Source organism: Leopardus geoffroyi, chromosome D3 (assembly GCF_018350155.1).
Source record: "Leopardus geoffroyi isolate Oge1 chromosome D3, O.geoffroyi_Oge1_pat1.0, whole genome shotgun sequence".
NCBI lineage: Eukaryota > Metazoa > Chordata > Mammalia > Carnivora > Felidae > Leopardus > Leopardus geoffroyi.
Window position 1 is genome coordinate 21786665 of NC_059339.1, and position 27340 is coordinate 21814004.

The 27340-nt window shown below is 42.0% G+C and overlaps 2 protein-coding genes across 31 annotated transcripts in view; one reads left to right on the forward strand and one right to left on the reverse strand.

The window, feature by feature from the left end:
* The window catches only part of SFI1 (SFI1 centrin binding protein), a 105550-nt gene extending 86044 nt beyond the window's left edge, over positions 1 to 19506 (reverse strand). For 6 of the 22 annotated variants that reach the window (XM_045457351.1, XM_045457349.1, XM_045457343.1 and 3 more), the window contains exons 1-3: positions 19116 to 19500; positions 18757 to 18984; positions 9130 to 9250 (exon numbers count right to left, since the gene is read on the reverse strand). In XM_045457351.1, the coding sequence (XP_045313307.1) occupies positions 9130 to 9227 (98 nt within the window). In that variant the 5' untranslated portion in view covers positions 9228 to 9250; positions 18757 to 18984; positions 19116 to 19500. Of the gene's footprint in view, positions 1 to 9129; positions 9251 to 14346; positions 14456 to 18756; positions 18985 to 19115 lie in introns of those variants that run through there. The other 16 variants (XM_045457363.1, XM_045457362.1, XM_045457350.1 and 13 more) reach the window with 10 other exon arrangements.
* A 3345-nt stretch (positions 19507 to 22851) lies between these two features.
* Positions 22852 to 27340, forward strand: part of EIF4ENIF1 (eukaryotic translation initiation factor 4E nuclear import factor 1) — a 46046-nt gene continuing 41557 nt past the window's right edge. For 3 of the 9 annotated variants that reach the window (XM_045457364.1, XM_045457365.1, XM_045457366.1), the window contains exons 1-2: positions 22852 to 23414; positions 24774 to 24896. In XM_045457364.1, the coding sequence (XP_045313320.1) occupies positions 23103 to 23414; positions 24774 to 24896 (435 nt within the window). In that variant the 5' untranslated portion in view covers positions 22852 to 23102. The other 6 variants (XM_045457367.1, XM_045457370.1, XM_045457372.1 and 3 more) reach the window with 5 other exon arrangements.

Consider the following 27340-nt stretch of genomic DNA (forward strand, 5'->3'; position numbering starts at 1 on the left):
TTTTTAATAAATTGATTATAAGGTAAAAGAAAAATTAAAAATAGACCTACCATATGATCTAGCAATTCCACTTCTGAGGATTTATCTGAAGTAACTCTAAAAGATATACACACGGGGCGCCTGGGTGGCTCAGTTGGTTAAGCGTCTGACTTCGGCTCAGGTCATGATCTCGCGGTCCGTGAGTTCGAGCCCCGCGTCAGGCTCTGTGCTGACCGCTCAGAGCCTGGAGCCTGTTTCAGATCCTGTGTCTCCCTCTCTCTCTGACCCTCCCCTGTTCATGCTCTGTCTCTCTCTGTCTCAAAAATAAATAAACGTTAAAAAAAAAAAAAAATTAAAAGATATACACAACTCCATGTTCACTATAGCATATACATATGTATATATATATAGCATATATTATAAAGGAATAAGACAGAAATAACTTGTGTCCACTGGCAGGTAAATGACCAAAGAAATTGTGGTAATAATATATACAATAGAATATTCTTCAGTCATAAAAAAGAATGGAATCCTGCCGTTTGCAATATCAGTGGCCTTGAGGGCATTGTGCTAAGTGAAACAAGTCACACAGAGAAAGACAAATGCCATATGATTTTGCTTATATGTGGAATCTTAAAACAAAACAAAGAACAAAATAACAAACTCACAGATACACAGAACAGATTGGTGGTTGCGAGAGGTGGGGTGGGTGGTCAAAACAGGTGCCGGGAGTCAAAAGCTACAAACTGCTAGTTATAAAATAAATAAGTCATGGGGATATAATGTACAGCATGGTGACTATGGTTAATAACACTAGATTGCATATTTGAAAGTTGCTAAGAGAGTAAATCTTAAAAGTTCTCATCACAAAAAAATTCTGTAATTACGTATGATGAAAGATGTTAACTAGACACTGTAGTGAGCATTTTGCAATATATACAAACACAGAAATCATTATGCTGTATACCTGAAACTAACATAATGTTTGACATCAATTATACCTCAATAAAAACAAAGGAAAAGAAAAGGCAAAGCATTCCTTGTACCATCTCAGTAGAGAATGTGCCTGTTGAGCAAGTCAAATTTTATAAGGCTCTACACATGTCTCAGAATAACTTTGAGAGTGCTGAGAAAACACCAAGAGATTTAGGGGAAAAGAAATTTTGGAGATTATGTGAATTCAGAAATTCAGAATCTGTGTATTTCTATAAACTAACAAAAATAAAACTATTTAGATTTATATACTGTTTTCAAACCATAAACACCAAGCACAGGAGTAAATCTAACGAAAGTTGTAAACATTTGGGGCACCTGGCTGGTTCAGTCGGTAGAGCACATGACTCTTGATCTTGGGGTTATGATTTTAAGCCCCATGTTGGGTGTAGTGATTACTAGAGGTGGGGGGGGGGGGGTTAAGGTTGTAAGCATTCTTACAGGGAAAATTTTAGGACTCACCAAAATACAATTATTTTTCCCAATCTGATCTATATCTTCAAAGTAATCCCAATTAAAACCCCAACAGTTTTTGTTTTGTGTGAAGGGGAAAAGACTTGAAAGTTGATTCTGAAGCTTATATATAATTACAAAGATCAAGAATAGCTTACAGACAGTCTTTTAAAAATACTAGGAGGGCACCTGGGTGACTCAGTCGGTTAAACATCTGACTTCGGCTCAGGTCATGACCTCATGGTTTGTGAGTTCAAGCCCCACATGGGGCTCTCTGCTGTCAGCGCAGAATCCACTTCAGATCCTCTGTCTCCCTCTCTCTCTCTCTTCTCCTCCCCCACTCATGCATGCACCCTCTCTCAAAAATAAATAGACATACCACAAACCAGCAGAAGACAGGATATAATAAAGATAAGAGCAAAAGTCAATGCTATCGAAACCAAAAAAATAAATAAACAAACAAAAAAAACCAATAGAACAGATCAATGAAACCAGAAACTGGTCCTTTAAGAGAATTAACAAAATTGATAAACCACTAGCCAGTCTGATCAAAAAGAAAAAGGAAAGGACCCAAATAAATAAAATCAAGAATGAAAGAGGAGAGATCACAACGAACACAGCAGAAATAAAAACAATAATAAGAGAATATTATGAGCAATTATATGCCAATAAAATGGGCAATCTGGAAGAAATGGACAACTTCCTAGAAACATACACAACACCAAAACTAAAACAGGGAGAAACAGAAAATTTGAACAGACCCATAATCAGTAAGGAAATCGAATTAGTAATAAAAAATCTCCCAAAAAACAAGAGACCAGGGCCAGATGACTTTCCAGGGGAATTCTACCAAACATTTAAGGAAGAATTAACACCTATTCTCTTGAAGCTGTTCCAAAAAATAGAAATGGAAGGAAAAAACTTCCAAACTCATTCTATGAAGCCAGCATTACCTTGATTCCAAAACCAGACAGAGACCCCACTAAAAAGGAGAACTATAGACCAATTTCCCTGATGAACATGGAGGCAAAAACCCTCAACAAGATATTAGCCAACTGGCTCCAACATCACATTAAAAAAATTATTCACCACAACCAAATGGGATTTATACCTGGGATGCAGGGTTGGTTCAATATCCACAAAACAATGTGATTCATCATATCAATAAAAGAAAGGACAAGAGCCATATGATCCTCTAAACAGATGCAGAGAAAGCATTTGACAAAATACGGCATCCTTTCTTGATAAAAACCCTCAAGAAAGTAGGGATAAAAGGATCATACCTCGAGATCATAAAAGCCATATATGAACAACCCAATACTAATATCATTCTCAATGGAGAAAAATGAGAGCTTCCCCCCTAAGGTCAGGAACAAGACAGGGATGTCCACTCTCGCCACTGTTATTCAACATTGTATTGGAAGTCTTAGCCTGTGCAATCAGACAACACAAAGAAATAAAAGGCATCCAAACTGGCTAGGAGGAGGTCAAACTTTCACTCTTTGCAGATGACATGATACTCTGTACGGAAAACCCTAAAAATTCCACCAAAAGACTGCCAGAACTGATTCATGAATTCAGCAAAGTGACAGGATATAAAATCAATGCACAGAAATCGGTTGCATTCCTATATACCAACGATGAAGCAACAGAAAGAGAAATCAAGGAATCGATCCCATTTACAATTGCACCAAAACTATAAAATACTTAGGAATAAATCTAACCAAAGAGGTGAAAAATCTATAAGCTGAAAACTATAGAAAGCTTATGAAAGAAATTGAAGAAGACACAAAAAAATGGAAAAAGATTCCATCCTCAAGGATTGGAAGAACAAATATTGTTAAAATGTCAATACTACCCAAAGCAATCTACATATTCAATGCAATCCCTATCAAAATAACACCAGCATTCTTCACAGAGCTATGACAAATAATCCTAAAATTTGTATCAAACCAGAAAAGACCCCAAATAGCCAAAGCAATCTTGAAAAAGAAAACCAAAGCAGGAGGTAACCACAATTCCAGATTTCAAACTATACTACAAAGCTGTAATCATCAAGACACTATGGTACTGGCACAAGAACAGACACTCAGATCAATGGAACAGAATAGAGAACCCAGAAATGGACCCACAAACGTGTAGCCAACTAATCTTTGACAAAGCATGAAAAAATATCCAATGGAATAAAGACAGTCTCTTCAGCAAGTGGTGCTGGGAAACTGGACAGCGACATGCAGAAGAATGAACCTGGACCACTTTCTTACACCATCACAAAAATAAACTCAAAATGGATGAAAGACCTAAATGTAAGACAGGAAGCCATCAAAATCCTTGAGGGGACAGTAGGCAAAAACCTCTTTGATCTTCGCCGCAGCAACTTCTTACTCAACATGTCTCCAGAGGCAAGGGAAACAAAAGCAAAAATGAACTACTGGGACCTCATCAAAATAAAAAGCTTCCGCCTAGCGAAGGAAACAATCAGCAAAAATAAAAGGCAACCGTCAGAATGGGAGAAGATATTTGCAAATGACATATCAGGTAAAGGGTTAATATCCAAAGTCTATAAAGAACTTATCAAACTCAACATCCAAAAAATAAATAATCCAGTGAAGAAATGGGCAAAAGGCATGAACAGACATTTCTCCATAGAAGACATCCAGATGGCCAACTGACACATGAAAAAACGCTCAACTTCACTCATCATCAGGAAAATACAAATCAAAACCACAATGAGATACGACCTTACACCTGTCAGAATGGCTAACATTAACAACTCAGGCAACAACAGATGTTAGTGAAGATGTGGAGAAAGAGGATCTCTTTTGCATTGTTGGTGGCAATGCAAGCTGGTACAGCCACTGTGGAAAACAGTATGGAGGTTCCTCAAAAAACTAAAAATAGAACTACCTTATGACCCAGCAATTGCACTACTAGGTATTTATCCAAGGGATACAGGGGTGCTGTTTCAAAGGGACACATGCACCCCCATGTTTATAGCAGCACTACAGACAATAGCCCAAGTATGGAAAGAGCCCAAATGTCCACTGATGGATGAATGGATAAAGAAGATGTGGTATATATATACAATGGAGTATTACTCAGCAATCAAAAAGAATGAAATCTTGCCATCTGCAACTACGTGGATGGAACTGGAGGGTATTATACTAAGGGAAATTAGAGAAAGACAAATATCATATGACTGCACTCATATGAGAACTTTAAGAGACACAACAAATGAACATAAGGGAAGGGAAACAAAAATAATATAAAAACAGGGAGGGGGACAAAACATAAGAGACTCATAAATATGGAGAACAAACAGAGGGTTACAGGAGGAGGTGTGGGAGGGCGGATGGGCTAAATGGGTAAGAGGCACTAAGGAATCTACTCCTGAAATCATTGTTGCACTATATGCTAACTAATTTGGATGTAAATTAAAAATAAATAAAGTTAAAACTTAACAATAAACAAACGAACAAACATTTAAAAAAACTGAAAAATAAAAAAAGGCTCAGGGTGCCTGGTAGCTGTTGGTTAAGCATCCAACTCAGGTCATGATCTCATGGTTTGTAAATTCGAGCCCCATGTCAGGCTCTGTGCTGACAGTGTGGAGCCTGCTTTGGATTCTCTCTCTCCTTCTCTCTCTACCCCTCCCCTGCTTGCTCGCTCTCAAAAATAAATAAATAAACTCAAAAAAAAAAAAAAAAAAGGCTCTGGTCCTGGTCTCATGGTCTCACAATCAATGAGACTGACCCCCACATCAGGCTCCACACCCAGTGTGGACAGCTTAGGATTCTCTCTCTTCCTCTGCCCCTCCTTTGCTCAGGCATGCTCTCTCTCAGGAAAAAAAAAAAAAAAAAAAATTAAAAAAATTACTAGGTGAGACCTTACTTAAATTTAAATCTCAGGCTTTACTGTCAAGCTATATAATCAGGACACAGTGATTTTGTAGCAGGGACAAATCAACCACAGGCACAAAGTAGAAGCCCAGAAACAGACCTTAGCTTAAATGGACCCTTGATGAATGATAAAGGTGAGGATACAGAGAAGTCCTTCCAGTAAACTGTGCTGGCACAACTGGATATCCACATGGAAAAAAAAAAAAAAAAAAGAAACTCACATGACACACAAAAATCACTTTCAAATGGTCTAGAGAAAGAAGTATGAATGGCAAAATAATAAAGCAATGAAGGCAATACAGAGTATCTTCATGACCTCAGGAAATGAAAAGATCCCTTAAAACATGACAGAAAAGATATATAAAAAAGACTGATCATTTTTACTAAGTTAAAGTTTAAAACACTGTAATTCATCAAAAGATACCAGAGTGAAGGGGCGCCTGGGTGGCGCAGTCGGTTAAGCGTCCGACTTCAGCCAGGTCACGATCTCGCGGTCCATGAGTTCGAGCCCCGCGTCAGGCTCTGGGCTGATGGCTCAGAGCCTGGAGCCTGTTTCCGATTCTGTGTCTCCCTCTCTCTCTGCCCCTCCCCCGTTCATGCTCTGTCTCTCTCTGTCCTAAAAATAAATAAACGTTGAAAAAAAAAAAAAAATTTAAAAAAAAAAAAAAAAAAAAAAAAAAAAGATACCAGAGTGAAAAAAGTGAGCCACAAAGAGGGAGAAGATACAGATGCCTCAAAATAGGTCCTAAACAGCAGCAGAAATTAGGAAATATAAATATAAAGCACAGTGAGCTACGACTACACCCCCACCACAAAGCACAGTGTTGGTGAGATGTGGGGTAACAAATCCAAACATGGTCAGTGAGAGCACAAACTAGTACAACCAACTTACAAAGCCATTACCTCGCAAAATGGAAGATTCTCTTATCTTTTGACCAGCAACCTGTTCCCAATTATATACCTAAGATAATGGTTATCAGAGTGTGACCCCTGGACCAACAGCATCAACCGAGAACTTACTTGAAATACAAATTGAGCATGACTCCAGACCTACTGAATCAGAAACTGATGGTAGAATCCGGCAATCCTGTTTACCAAGCCCACCATGGCATTCTGATGCAGGCTCAAACTTGAGAACCACTGTGTGCTAAACTATGCATATGAGAGTGTTCATCACGTTCAAAAACTGGAAACAGCCCAAATGCCCATCAACAGAATGGATAAATTGTGGAATATTCTTATAATGTGGTATTATAGAACAAGAAAAATGAGCAAGCTACAACTATAGACAATAACACGAAGGAATCTTGAAACCTTGAGAGAGGTACCTGGGTGGGTGGCTCAGTCGATTAAGGGTGTGACTCAGTTTCAGCTCAGGTCATGGTTTCATGGTTTGTGAGTTCAAGCCCAACACTGGGCTCTGCACTGTCAGGGCAGAGCCTGCTTGGGATTCTCTCTCTGCCCCTCCCCTGCTCATGTTTACTCTCTCTCTCTCAAAATAAATAAATCAACATTAAAAAAATATCTTGAGAGAAAAAATTCAAGACACAAAAGAATACATACAATTTCATTTATATAAAGGCAGAGGCCAAACTAAACTATATTGTTTGGTAATGCAACTTAACTGGTAAAAATGTAAACAAATTTGAGAAAATGATTACTATTAAGGTAGGACAGCAGTTTACTCTAGGAAAGAAGGAGTGGGTGTGATTAGGAAAGGATATGTAAAAAAAAAAAAAAAATCACTACTTATGTTTAAAAAAAAAAAAAAAAAGGAAAGGATACGTAAAAGTGACTTCTGAGGTATTGACAATATGCTATTTCTTTACCCGGGGTGGGGGGTGGTGATTACATGTTTATTTCAAAATTATATAATTAACAGTACATTTTATGCACCTTTCTGCACCTGTGTTATATCTAACAGTTTAATTTTTTTTTTTAAGCAAACATATTCCCTTCTCAAGGTCCCACATCTAAAGCAGTACAGTAATTAGCGAAACTAGAGTTAGAGGTCACAGAACTTCATTTTAAGCCATGGTTAACTTGCTTCAGAGGATGAAATAAGGCAGGCCTGCAGAGTACTCTACAGATTATACAGTAAACACAGTCAGGGTGCTGGATCCCTTTTCTGTGGGATCAGGAAGGGCAGACCTCAGCAGCTATGCTGGAACTCTTGTGACCCTACTCCAAGTCCCAGTGGATTAGGACAGAAGAAGAAACCTGAGTCACACCGGACCAACCAGATTCATTCTCCCAGGACTGAATTTTGAGCTGAGATACAGACTGAACAGGCTTTGGAGGCTGAAGTACCAATAAGGACCACTCAGAGGAAGGGTCCAAACCACTGCTTAATAGGTTCCTCCCATTATACCCTGGCTTCTACCTTGCCCCCAAGGCCTAATAGATTCTATAAAAAATTTCTACAGGTTAGTTAGCATCATAGGCTACAAGCAGTAAAAACCCAGTTCAAATTAGCTTAAGGAAAAAAGAGTATAACTGTAACAACCCTTCAACAAAATTGACAAGCTGGGGAAAAAAAGAGAGAGAGAGAAGATATAGATCACTAAAAGTAGGAATAAAAGAGAGGGCATTACCACTGACTTCTCATAAATTAAAAGAATTATAAAGGAGGAGACCCTGGGCGGCTCAGCTTGGTTAGTAAACCACAGTCTTTCTCGTAAATTCCTTCCTTTCGTCAAGGTTAGCCAGAGCTGATTCTGCTATTTGGAATCAAAAGAACCTTAGTATAGGCTATAAGCAACCATAGTAAGAAGTAGGAGAAAGATACAACAGCCAGTGAGCCTTGATGTTAGAACTTCTAACCTCAGGATTCCCCAAACACCAAAAAAAGGAATGTTAAGAGAAATCAAAACTCCTGGGGAAAGGGAGGGCCCAGAGCACCATCCAGCATCCGGACCACAGCTGCTCCGTCTTGCACCACAAACAGCAATTCCCAGCCCTTCTTCCCGGGCACTCACACCAGTGTCCCCACAACATATGAGATGTTCAAGATGAAGCATAAGGTGGCTGTACTCAGAGTGCCCCAGAGCTCAGGTCCTGTGGCAACTACTGTGATTCACATCAAGACATAGGTGCCCGTCCACATTGTCTGGTCCCTGTTCAACACAATCTTCATGAACTTGTGCTGCCTGGCCTTTATGGCATTCACCTACTTCATGAAGCCTAAGTACCGAAAGATGGCGGGTGATGCTGGGGCCCAGGTTTACACCTCCACCACCAAGTGCCTGAACATCTGGGTCCTGGGCTTGGGTCTCCTTCTGACCATTACAATACATTATTACTTTCGCCACTGGCTCACTGACAATTTTCGAAGCAATTTCAGAGATCATAAAACATTACAGAAGCTATTAGCAGCTGCCAATAGCCTGAGGCTCTCACTCCTTCCACAGCATTTTATATACATGTCAGTCTACAATTGAATTCAATAAAGCACTTGTGTGTGTGTGTGGGGGGGGGGGGTGGATAACTTCCACGGGAAAATCATCACTCTTGCTCAAAATAAAAATTTTAATGACAGATATTTTCACACGCTCAAAATGGTTTTGAACTGTAACCTAAAGTATGAAATGTGCATTATACTCTACATTCTAGATGAGAAACCTAAAAGAACAAAAAAATCCTTACCTGAAGTTCCTTTCTCACCATTCATGATTTAGGAAAAAAAAAACTACTTATTTATTATTTATTATTTTTATAGACAAAATGTTTACAGGTTTTTATATGGGCCATAATTTCAGTTATCTTTTTTTTTTTTTTTTTTTTTTTGTCAAGTCCTATTACTCACCTAGAGTCCACCTTCCTCTGCATTCTCTGCTTAATTCCTTTTGTATGGAAATTTGACCAGCGGCTTGATATATGCTTCTTAGTGAGCAGATTCTTCATGAATCAAAGTCTTTTATCTTCCCCTTTTAAGAAAAAGAAGGAAAAGGAGAGTAAATTACCTGAAGCCTATGAGCAGCCACATTTCTGAACAGGTACATGCCAGCTTCTAATCTCCTGCTCTCCCTTAACTCAACAACAGATGAACATAGCAAGTCTGAATTTTTTTTACTTGCATTTTTGAAAAGTTATAAGAAAGGAAACTGGGAGGAGAGAAAATGACACCAAAAGGCTATAACTGGCAGCACCCCTGGATGGCTCAGCTAGTTAAGCATCCAACTCTTGATTTTGGCTCAGGTCATAATCTCATGGCTCCTGAGATCAAGCCCAGGGTTGAGCTCCATGCTGTCAGTGCAGAGCCTGCTTGGGATTCTCTCACCCTCCCTCTCTGCCCCTCCCCAACTCATGCTTGCTCTCTCTAAATAAACAAACATTAAAAAAAAAAAAAAAAAGGGCTATAACTGGCTCATTCTTCCTGTCCAGATGATGTTACAAGACCTCCAACTTCCCTTCATAAGAACACCAGCAGAAGACAAGATTTCTTATTTTTTGCCTAGACTAATTCTTTTGGTTGTTACGTATAAGAATCTCCAAGCCGGGGGGCGCCTGGGTGGCGCAGTCGGTTAAGCGTCCGACTTCAGCCAGGTCACGATCTTGCGGTCCGTGAGTTCGAGCCCCGCGTCGGGCTCTGGGCTGATGGCTCAGAGCCTGGAGCCTGTTTCCGATTCTGTGTCTCCCTCTCACTGCCCCTCCCCCATTCATGCTCTGTCTCTCTCTGTCCCAAAAATAAATAAACGTTGAAAAAAAAAATTAAAAAAAAAAAAAAAAAAAAAAAAAAGAATCTCCAAGCCGGAAGGGCGTCTAGGTGGCTCAGTTTGTTAAGTGTCCGACTTCAGCTCAGGTCATGATCTCGTGGTTCGTGAGTTTGAGCCCTATGTCAGGCTCTGTAATGACAGCTTAGAGCCTGGAGCCTGCTTCAGATTCTGTGTCTCCCTCTCTCTCTGCCCCTCCCCTATTCACACTCTGTTTCTCTCTCTCAAAAATAAATAAACATTAAAAAAATTTTTTTAAGAATCTCCAGGCTGGGAATGCAAGCTGGTGCAGGCACTGTGGAAAACAGTATGGAGGTTCCTCAAAAAACTAAAAATAGAACTACCTTATGACCCAGCAATCGCACTATCAGGTATTTATCCAAGGGATACAGGGGTGCTGTTTCGAAGGGACACATGCACCCCCATGTTTATAGCAGCACTACAGACAATAGCCAAAGTATGGAAAGAGCCCAAATGTCCACTGATGGATGAATGGATAAAGAAGATGTGGTATATATATACAATGGAGTATCACTCAGCAATCAAAAAGAATGAAATCTTGCCATTGGCAACTACATGGATGGAACTGGAGGGTATTATGCTAAGTGAAGTTAGTCAGTCAGAGAAAGACAAAAATCATATGACTTCACTCATATGAGGACTTTAAGAGACACAACAGATGAACGTAAGGGAAGGGAAACAAAAATAATATAAAAACAGGGAGGGGGACAAAACATAAGAGACTCATAAATATGGAAAACAAACTGAGGGTTATGGGGGGGTTGTGGGATGGCGGATGGGCTAAATGGGTGAGGGGCACTAAGGAATCTACTCCTGAAATCATTGTTGCACTATATGCTAACTAATTTGGATGTAAACTTAATAATAAAAAATAAAACAAGTTAAAATAAAAAATAAATTTAAATAAATTAAAAAAAAAAAAAGAATCTCCAGGCAGTTTTTGGTCAATAGTAAATTACTATATACAGTCCCCATTTTCAGTGGGTGATAATCTCTACTAGTTATATTCATTACAAACTAAATAACATGTTTTTATTTCTTTCTTTTTTTCTTTAATGTTTATTTATAGGAGAGAGAGAGAGAGCAAGCGAGCAGAGGAGGGGCAGAGGGAAAAAGACGGAGGCAGAATGTGAAGCAGGCTCCAGGCTCTGAGCTGTCAGCACAGAGCCCGACATGGGGCTTGAACTCACAAACCATGAGATCAAGACCTGAGTCTAAGTCAGCCGCTCAACCGACTGAGCCACCCAGGCACCCCTTATTTATTTCTTGATGCAAAGAATAGCCATGTTGTGGGTTGGATTGCGTCCTCCCCAAAGATATGCTAGAGTCCCAACCCCGAGTACCTATGAATGTGACCTGATTTGGAAATAGAATCTTTGCAGATGTAATTCAGATGAGATCACACTGGAATAAGGTGGGCCCTTAATCCAATATGATTGGCATCCTTATAAACAAAGATGAGAAACAGGGACAGATATACACAAAAGGAGAATGCCATGTGAATACAGACACACAGGGAGAACAGCATGTGATGATGAAAGCAGAGACTGGAGTGATGTGTCCATAAGCCAAGGAACACCAAGGGCTGCTGGCAAGGAACACCAAGGGCTAAGAAAAGCACATGGAACAGACCCTCTTCCAGAGCCTTCAGAAAGAGGATGGCCCTGTTGACATCTTGATTTCAGATTTCTGGCTTCCAGAACTATGAGACAATACATTTCTGTTGTTTTGAAGCCACCCAGTGTATACCATTTTGTCACAGCAGCCTTTGGAAACTAATTCAAGTAGTAAGACAAAGGAGTAAGATTTAAGTACATGGTGGAGGAAAGCTAATAGGGCGGACTTGTCCTATGTCGAGTAATTGTGAGGCATTCGTAAAAAGACATTCATTCTAAAAGAATAAAATCACCCTTATAATCAAGGTCATATATTTCAATGACAATCAGAAAAGGAATTAGCTAGAGAAGAGAGTTAATCTGTACAAAAAATAGTCCTTACTGACATCAAACATTTGTCCTCCTACTCTTTCTAGTATCACATTCCAAGTAACAAAGGTCACCATTAGCGACTATTTCTGTAAATTAAAGGATAATCAAATAGGGATTTTTGGCTAAATACTGTTATAATAAACGGGTCATTGCCTTGGGTATATGTCTTGTTATAATGATTCCATGGAATATTATCTGCGGCCAAAGATTCCCTTTTGTTATATACTCTGTGCCAACATTCCAACTACTTGTGACTATCTGCTTTCCCTACTAGAATATAAATCCCATGAAAACAGGAAAACAGAAACATATCTGACCTTCTTACCACTATACCTCCAATATCTAAAGCAATGTCTGGAACTTGACAGATGAGACATATAAATACTGGAAAGACCCAGACAGATCTCAGTAAGGGTATGTATGAATATGAATTTGCTCCTGAGTTGGAATACACATAATAACCAAATACAAAAGATAATCCAAGAAAAACAAGATTAGTAGGTGTGGACTCCCAGTTAAACCTATATATTGACATCCTAAGATGATAGTAAAGGATAAAAGGGTATAAACTCTAAGGTCCAAGAGATAGAAGAGATCACAGAAAAGATTTCCACAAATCTTTGCAAGAAAAAGGAGGAAAATTAACTGGCCTAACATTTTGAGAAGTGAATATCTACAGTGTGGGATACGAAAGACAGCAGGCCCATAGAATCCCAGAAGAGCTGAGAACTAGAAGGAATAAGGAATGGCTCCCACAATCATAGCTATAGGCCACAAATGAGGGGACTGAATGAAAGTCTATACGGTGAGCATTTGGGGGTCCTGGTCTCCTCCCAACCCCTGCCAGACAGGGTATCCAACTCCTTCTCCACACTCTGCTTCCAGAATTCTGGCAGCTAGACTGGTACCTCCCAATCAGGGAGGAGATGAGAAGATGGGAAGGAGTCAGGAGAGATGGGAGATGGGAAGAATTTTTGCAGAAGATGCTAAGAACGAACAGCCCTGAAGATTCTCATACCCGTGCCCACCTCCCTCAGTGAAAACGTAGGCTTGCCCTTAGAGAAAAGTTCACAAACCTACAAGTCCTGCTCAGACACTAGGAGCTTCCAAATCATTTCTCAGTTGCTGACACTTAAGTACGAATGGACAATCAAGAATCACAAGACATGGGGCACCTGGGTGGTGCAGTCGGTTAAGCGTCCGACTTCAGCCAGATCACGATCTCGCGGTCCGTGGGTTCGAGCCCCGCGTCAGGCTCTGGGCTGATGGCTCAGAGCCTGGAGCCTGTTTCCGATTCTGTGTCTCCCTCTCTCTCTGCCCCTCCCCCGTTCATGCTCTGTCTCTCTCTGTCCCAAAAATAAATTAAAAAAAAGTTGAAAAAAAAAATTTTTTTTTAAAAAAAGAATCACAAGACATGTAGATGTGACCTCCAATAAGATGGGACCTTGGGGCGCCTGGGTGGCGCAGTCGGTTAAGCGTCCGACTTCAGCCAGGTCACGATCTCACGGTCCGTGAGTTCGAGCCCCGCGTCGGGCTCTGGGCTGATGGCTCAGGGCCTGGAGCCTGTTTCCGATTCTGTGTCTCCCTCTCTCTCTGCCCCTCCCCCGTTCATGCTCTGTCTCTCTCTGTCCCAAAAATAAATAAACGTTGAAAAAAAAAAAAATTTAAAAAAAAAAAAAAAAAGATGGGACCTCCAATTCCAAAAACAGGAATCTGAGGAAGTGCCACAACCTATGACGTATTCCTGCCAAGAACTTGAATCTAAATATCAACAAGCCTCATCTACAATGAAGTACCAACTTATAAAAAATGGAGGGAACAAATAAAAATGATTCTGCACTCTGCAAAATCAATGATGTAGGAAACCACAAGACTAACAACCAGTTCCTTCAATAAGTGAACAGCAAAGGAAAGAGAGGGAAACTTATACATTAAAAGACACTAAAGGGATGCCTCGCTGGCTCAGTCAGGGGAACATGTGACTCAATCTTGGATTGTGAGTTCAAACCCCACGTTGGGTGTAGAGATTACTTTAAAAATTTAAAAAAAAAAAAAAAAAAAAAGACACTTAAGATGCATAGCAACCAAATGCAACATATGGACTTTAACTTCGGATCTTGATTTTCGACCTTGATTTTAACAATCTAACTACAAACCAACTGTCAGACAAAAAACATGAAACAGGGATGCCTGGCTGGCTCAGTTGGAAGAGTGTGTGACCCTTGATCCTGGGGTTGTGAGCCCAAGCCCAACGCTGGGTGTAGAGATTATTAAAAATAAATAAATAAACTTTGGGGGCACCTGAGTGGGTCCACTGGTTAAGCATCCAACTCTTAATTCGGCTCAGGTCTTGAACTCAGGGTTATGAGTTCAAGCCCCACTTTGGGCTCCACACTGGGCAAGAAGCCTACTTTAAAAAAGAAAAAAGAAAAATAAACTTAAAAAAACATGGAACAAACAGGGACACTTAAACTTTTTTTTTTTTTTTTTTTTTGAGAGAGAGAGAGAACACGTGAGCAGGGGAGGGGCAGAGACAGAGGGGAACAGAGGATTTGAAGCAGGCTCTGTGCTGACAGCTGAGAGCCTGATGCAGGGCCCGAACTCACTAACCATAAGATCATAGCCTGAACCAAAGTTAGAAGCTTAACTGACTGAGCCAACCAGGCACCCCTAAACTTTTTCTACACTAAAAAATATTTTAATAAGTTATTAAGGAATTACCATTAAGGTTTTTACTGTGATAGCAGTGTTGGTTGTTTTTTAAAACAGCACCTCATCTTTTACAGAATATACCAAAAAAATTACAGATAAGATAGGATAAATTTGAGCACTAAAATTGTTAAGGACAGTAATAAAACCCATAGAATAAAATGGCTATTCATGAGTCAGGGCTGAAAATAAACAAATGAAGAGACAGATACATGTGGGAGAAGGGAGCGCTCATCCATACACAGAATGCTCACTGAGAAATGTGGAAGAGGTAGGGTTGAAAAAACCCCTTCTTGCAACCATCATGAAGGAAAAGACTTTTTAAAATGGGAGGGAAAGTAGTAAACGTGGATAAGGGTATATGGGGGGGGGGGGGGTTTCTCTGTGATGGGTACATATTATAAGTGCTTGAAACATTTCATAACAAAATGTTTCTTAAAATTCTGGATGAAACAAAGACAATATGGGGAACACAAGAAAAAACCAACAACAACAAAAAGACAACTCTTATAGTTAATATCCTCAAAAACATAAAGAGTACATACTATAGAATAATATAATCCATTGAACAAAATAAGGGTTATTTAAAAGAAAACAAAAGAAGAACAAGAAACAGGAGAGCTAAAACATTAGAAGGTGGCTGATAACATTGAAGAAATGTCCCAGAAAGAGAAAGGGAGGGGGGAATGACAAAAGGAAAAAAAAGTTAGAAAATCAGAGGCTCAATCCAGGGGATCAGATATGCAACTAGCAGGTATTCCAGAGAGAGATGAGAGTGAAAGAGGAAGAAATGATCAAAGAAATAAGAAGAAAGTCTCTCAAAATTGAAATAAATCCTCAGATGAGAGGTCCTGCACAGAGGCTAAATGTCAGAGTAGATAAAACACTTTTTCCCAGGTGCAGGGAGAAAAAGCTTAGGCTACCCGGTTCTCGAGAAGTTACAGGAAAACTAGACATTGTCAAAATTAAAAACAGTTGTGTTTCAAAGGACACCATCAAGGAAGTGAAAAGACCACTCACTGAATGGGAGAAAATATTTGCAAATCTGCTAAGAGACACATCTAGTTTATATTTTTAAAAATTCCTACAACTCCATAAAAAAACCCAATTTAAAAATGGACAAGGGATATGAATAGACATTTCTCCAAAGAAAATACATAAATGGCCAATAAGTACATTACAGATGTTCAACATTATCAGCCATCAGGAAAATGCAAATCAAATAAGATAACCATTAGGATGGTTGTAATCAAAAAGACAAAGATCAGGGCACCTGGCTGGCTTAGTTGGAGGGAGCAATGTGATCTCAGGGTCTTGAATTCAAGTCCCATGTTGGGTGTAGAGATTAAACTTCAAAACAAAAAGACAAAAAGATAATAAGTGTTGGTGAGGATGTAGAGGAAGTGAAACCCTCATACACTGATGGTGATAATATAAAAAGGTGCAAGCCACTTTGGAAAACTGGCAGTTCCTCTAAAAGGTAAATAGAGTTACCATTTGATCCAGCAGTTCCATTCCTATGTACATAGCCAAAAGAACTCAAAACAAACGTCTATACAAAAACTTGTACATGAATGTTCACGGCGACATTAATAGCCAAAAAAATAATAGCCAAAAAAGTGAAAACCCAAATGTCCATCAACTCATGGATGGGCAAACAAAATATGGTATAACCATACCATGAAATATTATGCAACCATAAAAAGAAACACAGTACTGTTACATGTTAAAATATGGTTGCATGCTAAAACATGCTAAGTGAAAGAAGCCAATTACAAAGACCTATAACATCATACAATTCCACTTATATGAAATGTTTAGAACAGATAAATCTATGAGTCATAAAGTAAATTCCTGGCTGTCTAGGGCTGGGAGGATTGAAGGGAAAAGGGAATTACTACTAACAAATAAGGGTTTCTTTTTTGTTTTTTTTTTTGTTTTTGTTTTTTTTTAATTTTTTTTTTCAACGTTTATTTATTTTTGGGACAGAGAGAGACAGAGCATGAACGGGGGAGGGGCAGAGAGCGAGGGAGACACAGAATCGGAAACAGGCTCCAGGCTCTGAGCCATCAGCCCAGAGCCCGACGCGGGGCTCGAACTCACGGACCGCGAGATCGTGACCTGGCTGAAGTCAGACGCTCAACCGACTGCGCCACCCAGGCGCCCAAGGGTTTCTTTTTCGGATGGTGAAAATGTTCTAAAATTGAGTATGGTGAGATGGTTGCATAACAATAGATTTAAAAAATACTGAACACTTTCAATTAGTGAATTGTATCATATGTGACTTACATCACAATAAAGCTGTTTAAGGAAGAAAAAGAGAAGGAGGAAGTAGAAGTAGCAGTTATTACAGGAAAAGGTATCCCAAAAACCAAGGAAGCAAATTAAGGGGAAAAAAACAGGAATACAGGCAAGAATGAATTCAATACAATATCAAAAAGAAGAAAATCCCAGGATAGATGTGAAAAGAAGTCTCCAGATTAGAACTGAGTACAGCAGGCGCAGAGCAACCAGTTCAGATTAGAGAAGAGGAGGATCTCCAAGAAAGAGAGGAAATTGATCATTTTTAGAGTAATTTTGCAGAAAATTACTGATAGGCATAAAAGAAATGCTGAATCACTCAGAAAAAAAAAAAATTAGTGATCTGTGTATGGAATACCAGGCAAATGAGAAAAGAAGATAATTAATTCTCAGAAAAAATAATGGGATGGACAAGAAAGAGTTGCAGTACTCTACGTGATTTAGCTATGAAATGTTATAGAACATTGATCATTAATTTAAAAAAAAATTTTTGCTAAGTTTATTTATTTATTGAGAGAGAGAGAAAGAGAGCGTGTGCGTACACACCTGAGCGGGGGAGGGGCAGAGAGAGAGGGAGATAAAGAGAATCCCAAGCAGGCTCCTCACCATCAGTACAGAGCCTGATGCGGGGCTCAAACTCACCAACCATGAGATCAGACCTGAGTCCAAAACCAAGAGTCAGATGCTTAACCAACTGAGCCACCCCGGAGCCCCGACCATTAATTTAACATTAAATTAACACATAACCACAATGGCGATAAGATGGAAGGAAAACTGAGCTAAGCACTTATCTTCCACAAGAAGCAGTCAATACTTTATGCGTAAAACTAAAAAATCAGGAAATATCACCCATAAGGATATTTACTTCCAACTTCTAGAAGAGCCAGAGAAAGAGCTAGAAGAATGGAAATTATAACTGGGGAATAGGGCTATTTTCTATTACAAACTTTTAATATTAGTTTTTAAAAATCACGTATTTTTGCCCACTGCCGGCGGGTCTTCTCGAGGCGCGAGGCCTGAGGGCTCGGCCTCCTCGGTTGAGCGGCGAGAGCATGTCCTTCCGACGAAGTTAACTTCTTAAAGAAGTTTCTACAGTATTTTGTGGCTGCTAACAATGAGAAATGAGTGATCCTACGAAAGAAAAGCGACGAAAGGCCTATATTTATATCTTAAGCCCCAGAATAAGTTTCACCTACTTCTTCCAGGAAGGCTTCTCTGACATTAGAAGTCTCATACCTTCAACGCACTTAGTTAGGCGGGTACCACTAAATCTAAAACGAATAGACCAAAAACAAAACAAAACAAAACACCACTAATGAAGCGGGTACTCTGTGCCAAGTATAGATAGTGCTAAGCATTTTTCATTAATTACCTGCTTTTTAACAACCACCTGAACGGGCGGTAGCCATTTCATTTTACCAACGAAGTATCTAATTGAGGTAACTAGCTAAGCTGTAGGGCTGGTACTCAGGTCCCTAACACCATCCGTTCAACATTGACTGCATTTACACAGAGGTTGACAGGAAACCTGACTAGCCTCTTATGAAATAAAAACGAAGCATTGGTCTCCCACTGCTGGAGAGGCTTCACTGTTTTTGCTCTGTTGGGCCCTTCGGGGATCAGACGGGGACCCGAGGTCTGTGCATAGAAGTCCCTGGCCCGGCCACGCAGCAGGGAACCGCGCAAGCTAAAGAGCCTTACCCGGACGCACGCACCCAAACCCGCCTTCAGCGCACCAGAATCGCGAGAGGATGCGGCGCCCCGGGGCCTGAGCAACAAGTCGCTGACCGGAAGCAGCCCCGGACGAGAAGGACGCGAGCTCCGCGCTGGGCGAGAAAGGCGGATTCCGCGAGTCCTACGCGTTCTCTTCACACCTCTTCCACACCCGAATCACAGTCAGTGGGTAGGCAGCACCAATTGCACTTACTTCTAGGGAAGGAAGCGGAGGCTCAGAGAGGAGAGTAGGTTACTGGGCCCAACTCAGAGGGACATGCTCTCGCCGCCCAACCGAGGAGGCCGAGCCACTCACAAGCTGGGGACGATTCGATCCAGCCTCATACCTGGACAAGCCGAGCCCTCAGGCCTCGCACCTCCAGAAGCCCCGGCGGGAGTGGGCAGACGTAGCTGGCGCGGCCCTAGCTCCCCGCGGCCACTGCCTGCCTTGGCGCTTCCCGCGCCTCTGCTCTGGAGTCTTGCGCCGGCCCCGCCTCCGTCTCCACGGTGACGCGGCAAGCGTGTGAGACGCCCCATCTGGGGCCCTGTAGTTCGCGCAGCCTCCGTCCGGTAGAAGACACGCCTCCCTCTGGCAGTCGAGGGGCACCTGCAATGCCGAGCTGGTCCCAAGGTGTGGGGAGGAATGCATCGTTTGGGCAACCCCAAGGATAGTTTTCGGCCTCCTGGCCCATTCGCTTCTTTCACAGCTCAGCTTCCTACAGCTACTTTTAGACAAGGGTAGGAGCTGTTTCGAAGCGGATCTCGGAGCTACGCCTCGTGAGGCAAGCACTAGGTATGAGGTTCCCGTCTGGTGGCCCACGATGACGAAGGTTCTCCTCTCCCCACCCCCCCACCTTCAGGCTACCGCGTGAGCCTCTCTGGCTCTTGGTTCTCCACGGTGCGTTCCCAGGGAGTGCGAGCCAGCTCCTAAGGACTAGGGCGCGCACGCGTGGACCAGGGACGTAGTCAATCTGGAAGGGTGAGGGAGGGAGGTGTCTTTCCGCAGCCCCCGAATTTAATTTATCCCCAGCTGGTATCTTCTCTTAACTCTTCCTTTAAAATTGTAATTAGCAATCACTAATTGTTAGTAAACAGTCGTTAAATTTTTTTAAATGAGTCTATTCCGATCTTTTAAAAATAGGGGTGAGAGAAAGTAGGTGGGGCATCTTTGTATGCTTTTCTCCTAGGCTTTATAAAACATTTGAAAGCACGTGAGATTTCTGGTGGAGAGAGCAAAGGCTAGCATTTTGTACTTAAATGCTTGGAAGATTATATATTACAAACATGAGGTAAAATAACTTGTTGAATATCCCTGGATTAGAATCACGCAGGTAATTTGCATTTCTGCTCTGCTTTTTACGTGTGCTAATTTTTGTTGCCAAAAACAAGCTGTTTAAAAGAGGTGCCACTTTAGCTGGACACGTGAAACCAATCTTTTAGGGATGACTAACTGAGTGAGTTTCAAAGTCCTAATTAACACTAACATTTACTAAAATTAGTCCTATGAGTACTTTATACTTTCTAGATGATTTGTGGATACTTTATTCCTGTCATGTGCCTTTACTACCAACAACTCTAACTTAGGAAGGGTTATTTTCATTTGAGTTATTATGATGCATATAATTACTCCTGCCAGGAAAGATTAGAACATAACTGTATAGAATAATAGTGCGGTAGCACTTGCATGATTCATCCGTTTCTGTTTTAAGTACTTCCCATAAATAAAATCAAAGATATAAAGTTCCAGAAAGGGTAGAGGCTCTGCAAAGAATTTGTTTTGTGGTCTTTTTTCTTTTTTTTAATGTTTATTTTTGAGAGAGAGACAGAATGTGAGTGGTGGAGAGAGAGAGGGAGGAACAGAATCTGAAGCAGACTCCAGGCTTTGAGTTGTCAACACAGAGTCAGTCATGGAGCTCGAACTCAGAACTGTGAGGTCATGACCTGAGCCTATGTTGGATGCTCAACCAACTGAGCCATGCAGGTGCCCCTGTTATGTGGTCTTCTAAAAGTCCCTTAATTTCTTTATGGTCTTTAACCTGAGTACATGATGCCACATACCTGTGAAACTTGAAACTTTATTTTCTTGGAACCAGGGATTACCCTTGGAGCAGGAAAAAATGAACAAGAAAAAGCCCACTTAGAGAGGTGCTGGGTAGTTGAGGTGTAATCCCAACTGAGATGAGGCTGCTCTCAAAATTACCAGGTTTTTAGTATTTTCATGTGCTTCTCTACTGCCCTTGGACTGCTAATTTCCCCAACAGACTGAACTTTTGAGTCCCCTTATGCCAAACTTTGAGCCAACAATTGAACCTAAACTAAGACCTTACAAATATGTATTAAAGAACAAGAGTAATTTCTCTTATTCTCTCAAAGAGGCTTCTCATACTGATATTTGAAAATTCATTATTAACTGCAAAGAGGGGCATTGTAGAATTACAAACTATCATTCTTACCATGGAGAATGATACTCGAAAGCTACAATGAAACAAGGACTTGCAAGCATCTAGCTTTCGCACGACACAGGTGAAAGACATTTATAGATGCCCTCCTTTATTTATTACCTTTATTCCCAGGTACTAATTTGCTTCTCTTTTCACAAGGACAAATTGAGTCTCTGAAAGATAAGGGAGTTAAGACCAAGGTTCTACAAGGTTCTGAAGAAAAGCCTGGTGGAAGACTGCATCCCAACTAGACCAGAGGGCCCAGAAAATTAGCACCAGCCTCTATCATGGTAGCTACATTGCCTTGAGCAGATTTTGTGTGTATTTGTGGTAATTTGAAAATATGCCCACTAATTCTTTGACACTTCTCCCATATAAAAGTAGTCTAAGTCCCCTCCCCTTGGTGACTTCTATCTAAGGAGCAGATAGTTTGTTGTGGCAGAACAGCGAGTGGCTCTAAGGCTAGATTAGAAAAGACAATTCAGCAACCGGCTGCCCTCGGAATCCTGGCACTATGTTGTAAGAAAAGCTCAGGTCACAGAGAGAAGCCATGTGTAAACTTCCAACTGCTCCAGTAGTCCCAGCTGACAGCCACCATCAAACACCAAATATGTGAGTAAGCGAGCCACTAAATGATCCTAGCCCCAAGCTTTCCACCTATTAAATGGAGCAGAGACCATTTAGTTCTAGCTGTCCCCAGTAGAACTGGCCTAAATTGAAGGTTTGGGTACAAAATAAGTATTGGGCTAAGCCACTGGAGTTTGGGGATGGTTGATTATACAGCCATACTTGACTAGAGCAATTTTTTAAATGTTATCTCTAATTCCCATTATAAGCCTGAAAAATAGGTACTGCTGTCCCTTTTTGACAGAGGAGTAAACAGGTCCAGGAAGATGAAATGACTGGCTTAGGTTTCACACTAAGTGGCAGAGCCAGGATTTAAGAGCTTGAAAGAATAGGCCTTCTTCACTACTCCTGATAGCAATGGGATTAGACCATTTCCTCAGTCTTCTGAAGAACCTGGATTCCAAAAGCAGCTTGATTTCTAAAATATTAAGACGAACAATGTTTCATTACTTACAATGTGTCTCTCAATAGGCTTAAAACACACATACACACACAAAACCAGTATAAGGCTTTTTAACCACCTTAACCTTTTTAATCTTGACAACAGCCCCTGTGAGTGGATTATCTTTCCAATTTTACAGACTACAAAACCAAGGCTAAGGATAAATAAATGGCCTAATTCTCCCCAGCCTGTAGTGTGTGGTAGAGCTAGGATGTGAACTCAGGCCTAATTTGCAAACGTTTCCCTCTGCCTCTTGCCTGCAAAGATAGTATACACTTTATTCCGTGTTCCAGATGAAAAACGTTTTCATAATTCTCTCGGTTGGCAAGACTCCTAGGAAGGGAATTTAGTGATCACTCAATGCCCAATCCCAATCTACGCCACACATCATTTCACATCAACCCCAGGAGGTCGCAAGGGACAGAGACTGGGACTCGTGATATTACCGCAGATCAGGCTCACAGGTGATCACCGTCATACCTTTACTGATCGCTCCTCCCAAGCACGGCAGTTACTCTTATGTCTCAGAGTAGGGAAATTACGTTTGCATCTGTGTTCCCATTTGCAGTCTCGCCACTGTGCTAAGCGCTTGACACTCGCCCTTCCCCTTCCTGTGCAAGCTATGGAAAGGTTCGAGTTATGATGGGGGAAAAAACCCTTTCAATGAATCTGTCAGTCGCCCTTCGCTCAATCGAAAGCAGTCGCGGCAAGTTTGTTAATGCAACAACGCACAATCTCATAAATTTATATAGAGAGGGGCCGTTTTAGAAAGGAGAGCGAAAACTCAAAAGTTGTTCGGGCTTTGCCCAACATTACACCCACTAATGAAAAACTTGAGATTCGGGCCCACAACTGGGAAGCTCAAAAGCCCCCAGGTTCTCCTCAGACTGCCACTGCAGAAGCCCCAGGCTTCTCCGCCGTTGCGAACTGTGCGAACGTCGAAGTCGACGCGCTCCCAAGTTGCACCAGGCCGCAGACCCCGGCCCACTTCGCTGGTGCCACCGCCTTCCAGGGAGAACTGCCAGCCTCTGGCCTCGGCCTCCCAGCACCGCCCGCCAGTTCTGCTCCGCCCCGAAGCGCGCGTGGGAACGCAGAGTCCTCCTCAGGGCTGCCAGGACTACCGCCTGTGCGAACCGGTAAGGGCTTCTGCCGCCCCCGCCGCTTCCCCCTCCCCGCCGCTTCCCCCTCCCCGCCGCCGCCATCTCCTCCGCGCCTCCGCTTCCCCGCCGCCGGACGCACGCAAAGGCCGGCGCCCCAGGAGCGCGCCGAGATGTTTCTCTTTTCCGCCCGGCACTGCCGCGGCCACCTCACATCCGGGCGCGCGGCGGCGAAGGCGGTGCTGGGGCCCGGGTGCGTGGAGGGAGTTATTAAGGGGGAGGGGGCCCGGGAGGAGGGGCGGAGGGCTGGGCCGTGGTTACGGCGGCTGAAGAGAGACAGTCCGAGCTGGCGGGGGGGGGGGCGAGAGCGAAGGCCGCGCGGAGCAGCCCTCTGACCGGCGCGGGCAGTAGGGAGGGGAGCGGCGGCCGAGGCGAAGGGCCGCCGAGCGGCGGAGGCACAGAGTAAGGGCCTGGTGGCGGCGGGAGCCGAGGCGCCGCGCGCCAAGGGCCGCAGGAAGGGCAGGGGCGCGGGCGCGCTGCTCCCGGGGTCGCGTGCGTGAGCGCGAGCGCCGGGGCGCGCGCGGGGGGCGGGCAGGGACGCTAGGCCAGCGGGGAGGCCGGCGGACAGCGGGCTGGCGGGGCCCGAGCCGCCGGGCCGGGGCGGACGGCGGCGGGCCTGCGCCGGCTCCAGCTTGGAGCGGCCGGGCTGGGGGATTCGGTCTCCCCGCTCCCTTCGGCCCGCCTCCCCTCCGTGAGTACAGTCCCCGCCCTTCCTCCGAAGGAGGCCGCTGGGCCGCGGCCTGCGCGAGGGGCCGGTGGTTGGGGTCGCGGCCCGGGAAAGCCGAGTTTCGGAGCTGAAGCCGGATCTCGCCCCTTCCTTGCTACGGGCGCCCCTGACATGGCCACAGGTGCCGCCGGCCGGGTGGGGGGCGCTCGGGCCCCAGCCCCTGGCCTCTGGATAACAAGGGGCAGCTGGCGCCGTCCATTGGCAAGTGACAGGCACTTTACCACAGTCCGACTTCCCGGATCCCCAGCCCCAACTAGTCTCCTACCTGCCCCCACTCGGAAAACTTCCCCACTGCTGTCTGAAAGGTCCTCATGGGTGGCAGTGACTAATTTTGGTTTCTTTTTGTTTTAAAGCTGCTTGAAGGCTGTACCCTGACTTGGGCACCTTCTACTTATGCTTTCCTTACCCCTTTGATGCTTAGAACACTTAACTAGAAGAGCTAAGTACCAGTCGTTCTATTTCCAAGTGGGTTCTGGTTTATGGAATAGTTGTTGAATGAGACTTTGTTTTTAAAAGGTAGTCATTTTAAGAGATAAAAGAGTTTCAGTGTTTTAAACAGTCTTCTGAAAACATAGTGTTCTCTGTAACAGTTTTGCTGATTTATCTTCCAGGTGCAAAGAATTGTAGACCAAGGAGCCATGGATAGGAGAAGTGTGGGAGAAACAGAAAACGGAGATGCCTTTCTTGACCTGAAGAAGCAACCAGCCTCCAAATCCCCCCATCGCTATACAAAAGTAAGCTTTGTTACTAATGAAATAGTGTTTCTTTATAGGTGGGGGAGGTTGGTAACATTGTGTAGATATTCCATTAGTATTATCAAAAGTGGGAGTCTCATTCTGACTCACTATATGGACTAAATATTACTAAATTTAGTAAAGCATTTCTTTGAATTTTTTTCTGGAAGTGTGAATACGCAGTTTAAACTAGAATTTGCTTCTGAGTAGTTTTCACGTGAAGGGGATATTGGCTTAGATGGCATATGAATTTGTGGATCAGTGTATGTTGGCTCAAATGTTCTATAACAACCATAACTGGTATATTACTGATTTATATACTGTAGAGTAAGGATTCCAATTTTGCATGCAAATCACTCAAGGTTCTGTACTTGTTGAAGCTACTGCTCAGTATCTTACTGGCTCCTAAATGTTTCTGAAGAGGTTGACAGGACTCAGCTGTGAATTCATTTTTCGTTCCCTGAAATGTATTGGCTGGAGTACAAAAAAATGTGCTTGGGACTGTTGACGGGAAGAGTCATGTTCTAGTTGGTCCCATATCTGTATTTCCTAAGTATGGACCCAATCAAGGGTTCTGATGTGGTTATTATCCCTGACTTTCCAGAATAATGATTAATATTTTGAAGTCAGGCCTTGTTTGTGTACTGGTGCCACTACTTGGTAAAGTATCAAGTGCTGTTAGAGTAATATTCATTTTTAATATTAAAAAAAATCTGATAGCATTTCATTTTTTCATTCAGATTTGGTCTTCCCAAATGTAGTTTTTCTCAAACCTGAAAGTGCTGAAGCCATGTTTCACAATTTAAATTCATTATCTAAAATGTTGATAGTTGAATTCCAAATGCAGAAAATCTTATTAAATGAAGAGAAACTGATTTGAACTGCTTGTTTTATATGCTTATGTGATTTCAACTTTCCTAGCACTTTTTGAATAAAAGTTCTTAATTGGTATTCTACTTGTAGAAACCAGGCAGAGAGGCTTTTGAATCACTTTCATAATGATCAAAGGGTGGCATGTATAGACCATCTTTATATGTATATCCATATTTAGGCTTAAGTCATTTTTAGGGAAGGTATTATTGATCTCTCTTAGGCTAGAACTTGTGTGTGTCTACAGTAAAGATAAAGAAGGTCAATATTGCCCACTTTTGATAATATAGTCTTAGAATTTTGTCATACTTAGATAAATTGCCTCAAAGAAATGATTAAGAACATTTTTTAGGTTAATGACAGTGAATCTTAGATATAATGGTCTTCTCTACCAAAATTGATTGGAAATTGGCTTACTGTCCATTCCATTCGAGAAGATTTAGTTCATGGAAGTTTTAGGATCATGTTTAGGCAGTGTTAGGGTAGTGGTTTCATGCATATGTATTTCTCACAGTCTACTTAATCTAGTCCTTGAGGCAAACTAAGCCTTTCTCCTTTGAAGAAAGCTTGAAACAATCCTGTGTTCTGAGAACTATAGTAAGCGGTCTGTTTTTGCACAACTGGAATAATACTTCAGCCATCCTACTCCTTATCTACATACTGAGATCAAACTATTGGAATAAAGCATATAGTAATGTTTCTGCATGGGCTAGAAAGTTTAGAAGCAATAGAAGGAAACTGTCCTCAGTGATTTTTATAGGTGATGTGTTTGTGAGAACTTGTAAATGTGGAATGTTAACTACAAGACTAAAAAACATATTGGCTAGATGAGAGGGCTTCTTAAACTTTGACCCTTCTTAGTTTAACATTCATTTGTTTTATGAGATGATGTTAGTCTGTTCAGAATTCTAGAGTTTTTTCCATGAAGGTGGAGAAGTCCAGATATTTGTCCTGGTGCTTTTAAAAGTAACATATCAGAGTCTCCTGTGCTATATTGTCCATCTTGCTTCCTAAATGTTGGTTTGTCTGGGGATTACCTATGAACCCTTATAAAGTGTGAATTCTGTTAGGTTAGGAGTGGGCTTGAAATTTTGGCTTTTTAACCTCCCAGGTGGTGCCCTTACTGCAGGTCCATTGACCATACTTTGAATAGCAAGTCTTTAGTCTTCCTTGGAGAACTTGATATATGGTCTTGATGTTGTCAAGCAAGTCAGATGCATAATTACTCCCTAGGGTTCTGTTGGTGTCCATTGTGTTTCCATGAATGTATTAGGAAGTCAAGTTAAGAATCACATTAGGTACTTTCAGGCCTACCCCTAAGCCTCAGTGATGATTAACTGGAATGGTTATAAGTGGATGTATCATATGCACCTGTTATTCTGGGAATTTTGAGCCCTTAATTTATAAGCTCACTCAGGTCCGTTTCGCTAGGCCAGATTCCCAAGACCAAAAGCTATGTTTCGGTAACACTTAAATGTGCATGTATAAAGTGTTTGAATTATGTTGAAGGGCTTTTGGAGGTTACACAGTGGGATCTCCCCCTCAAAGTCATGGATTGAAAGTGTTTTTAGACA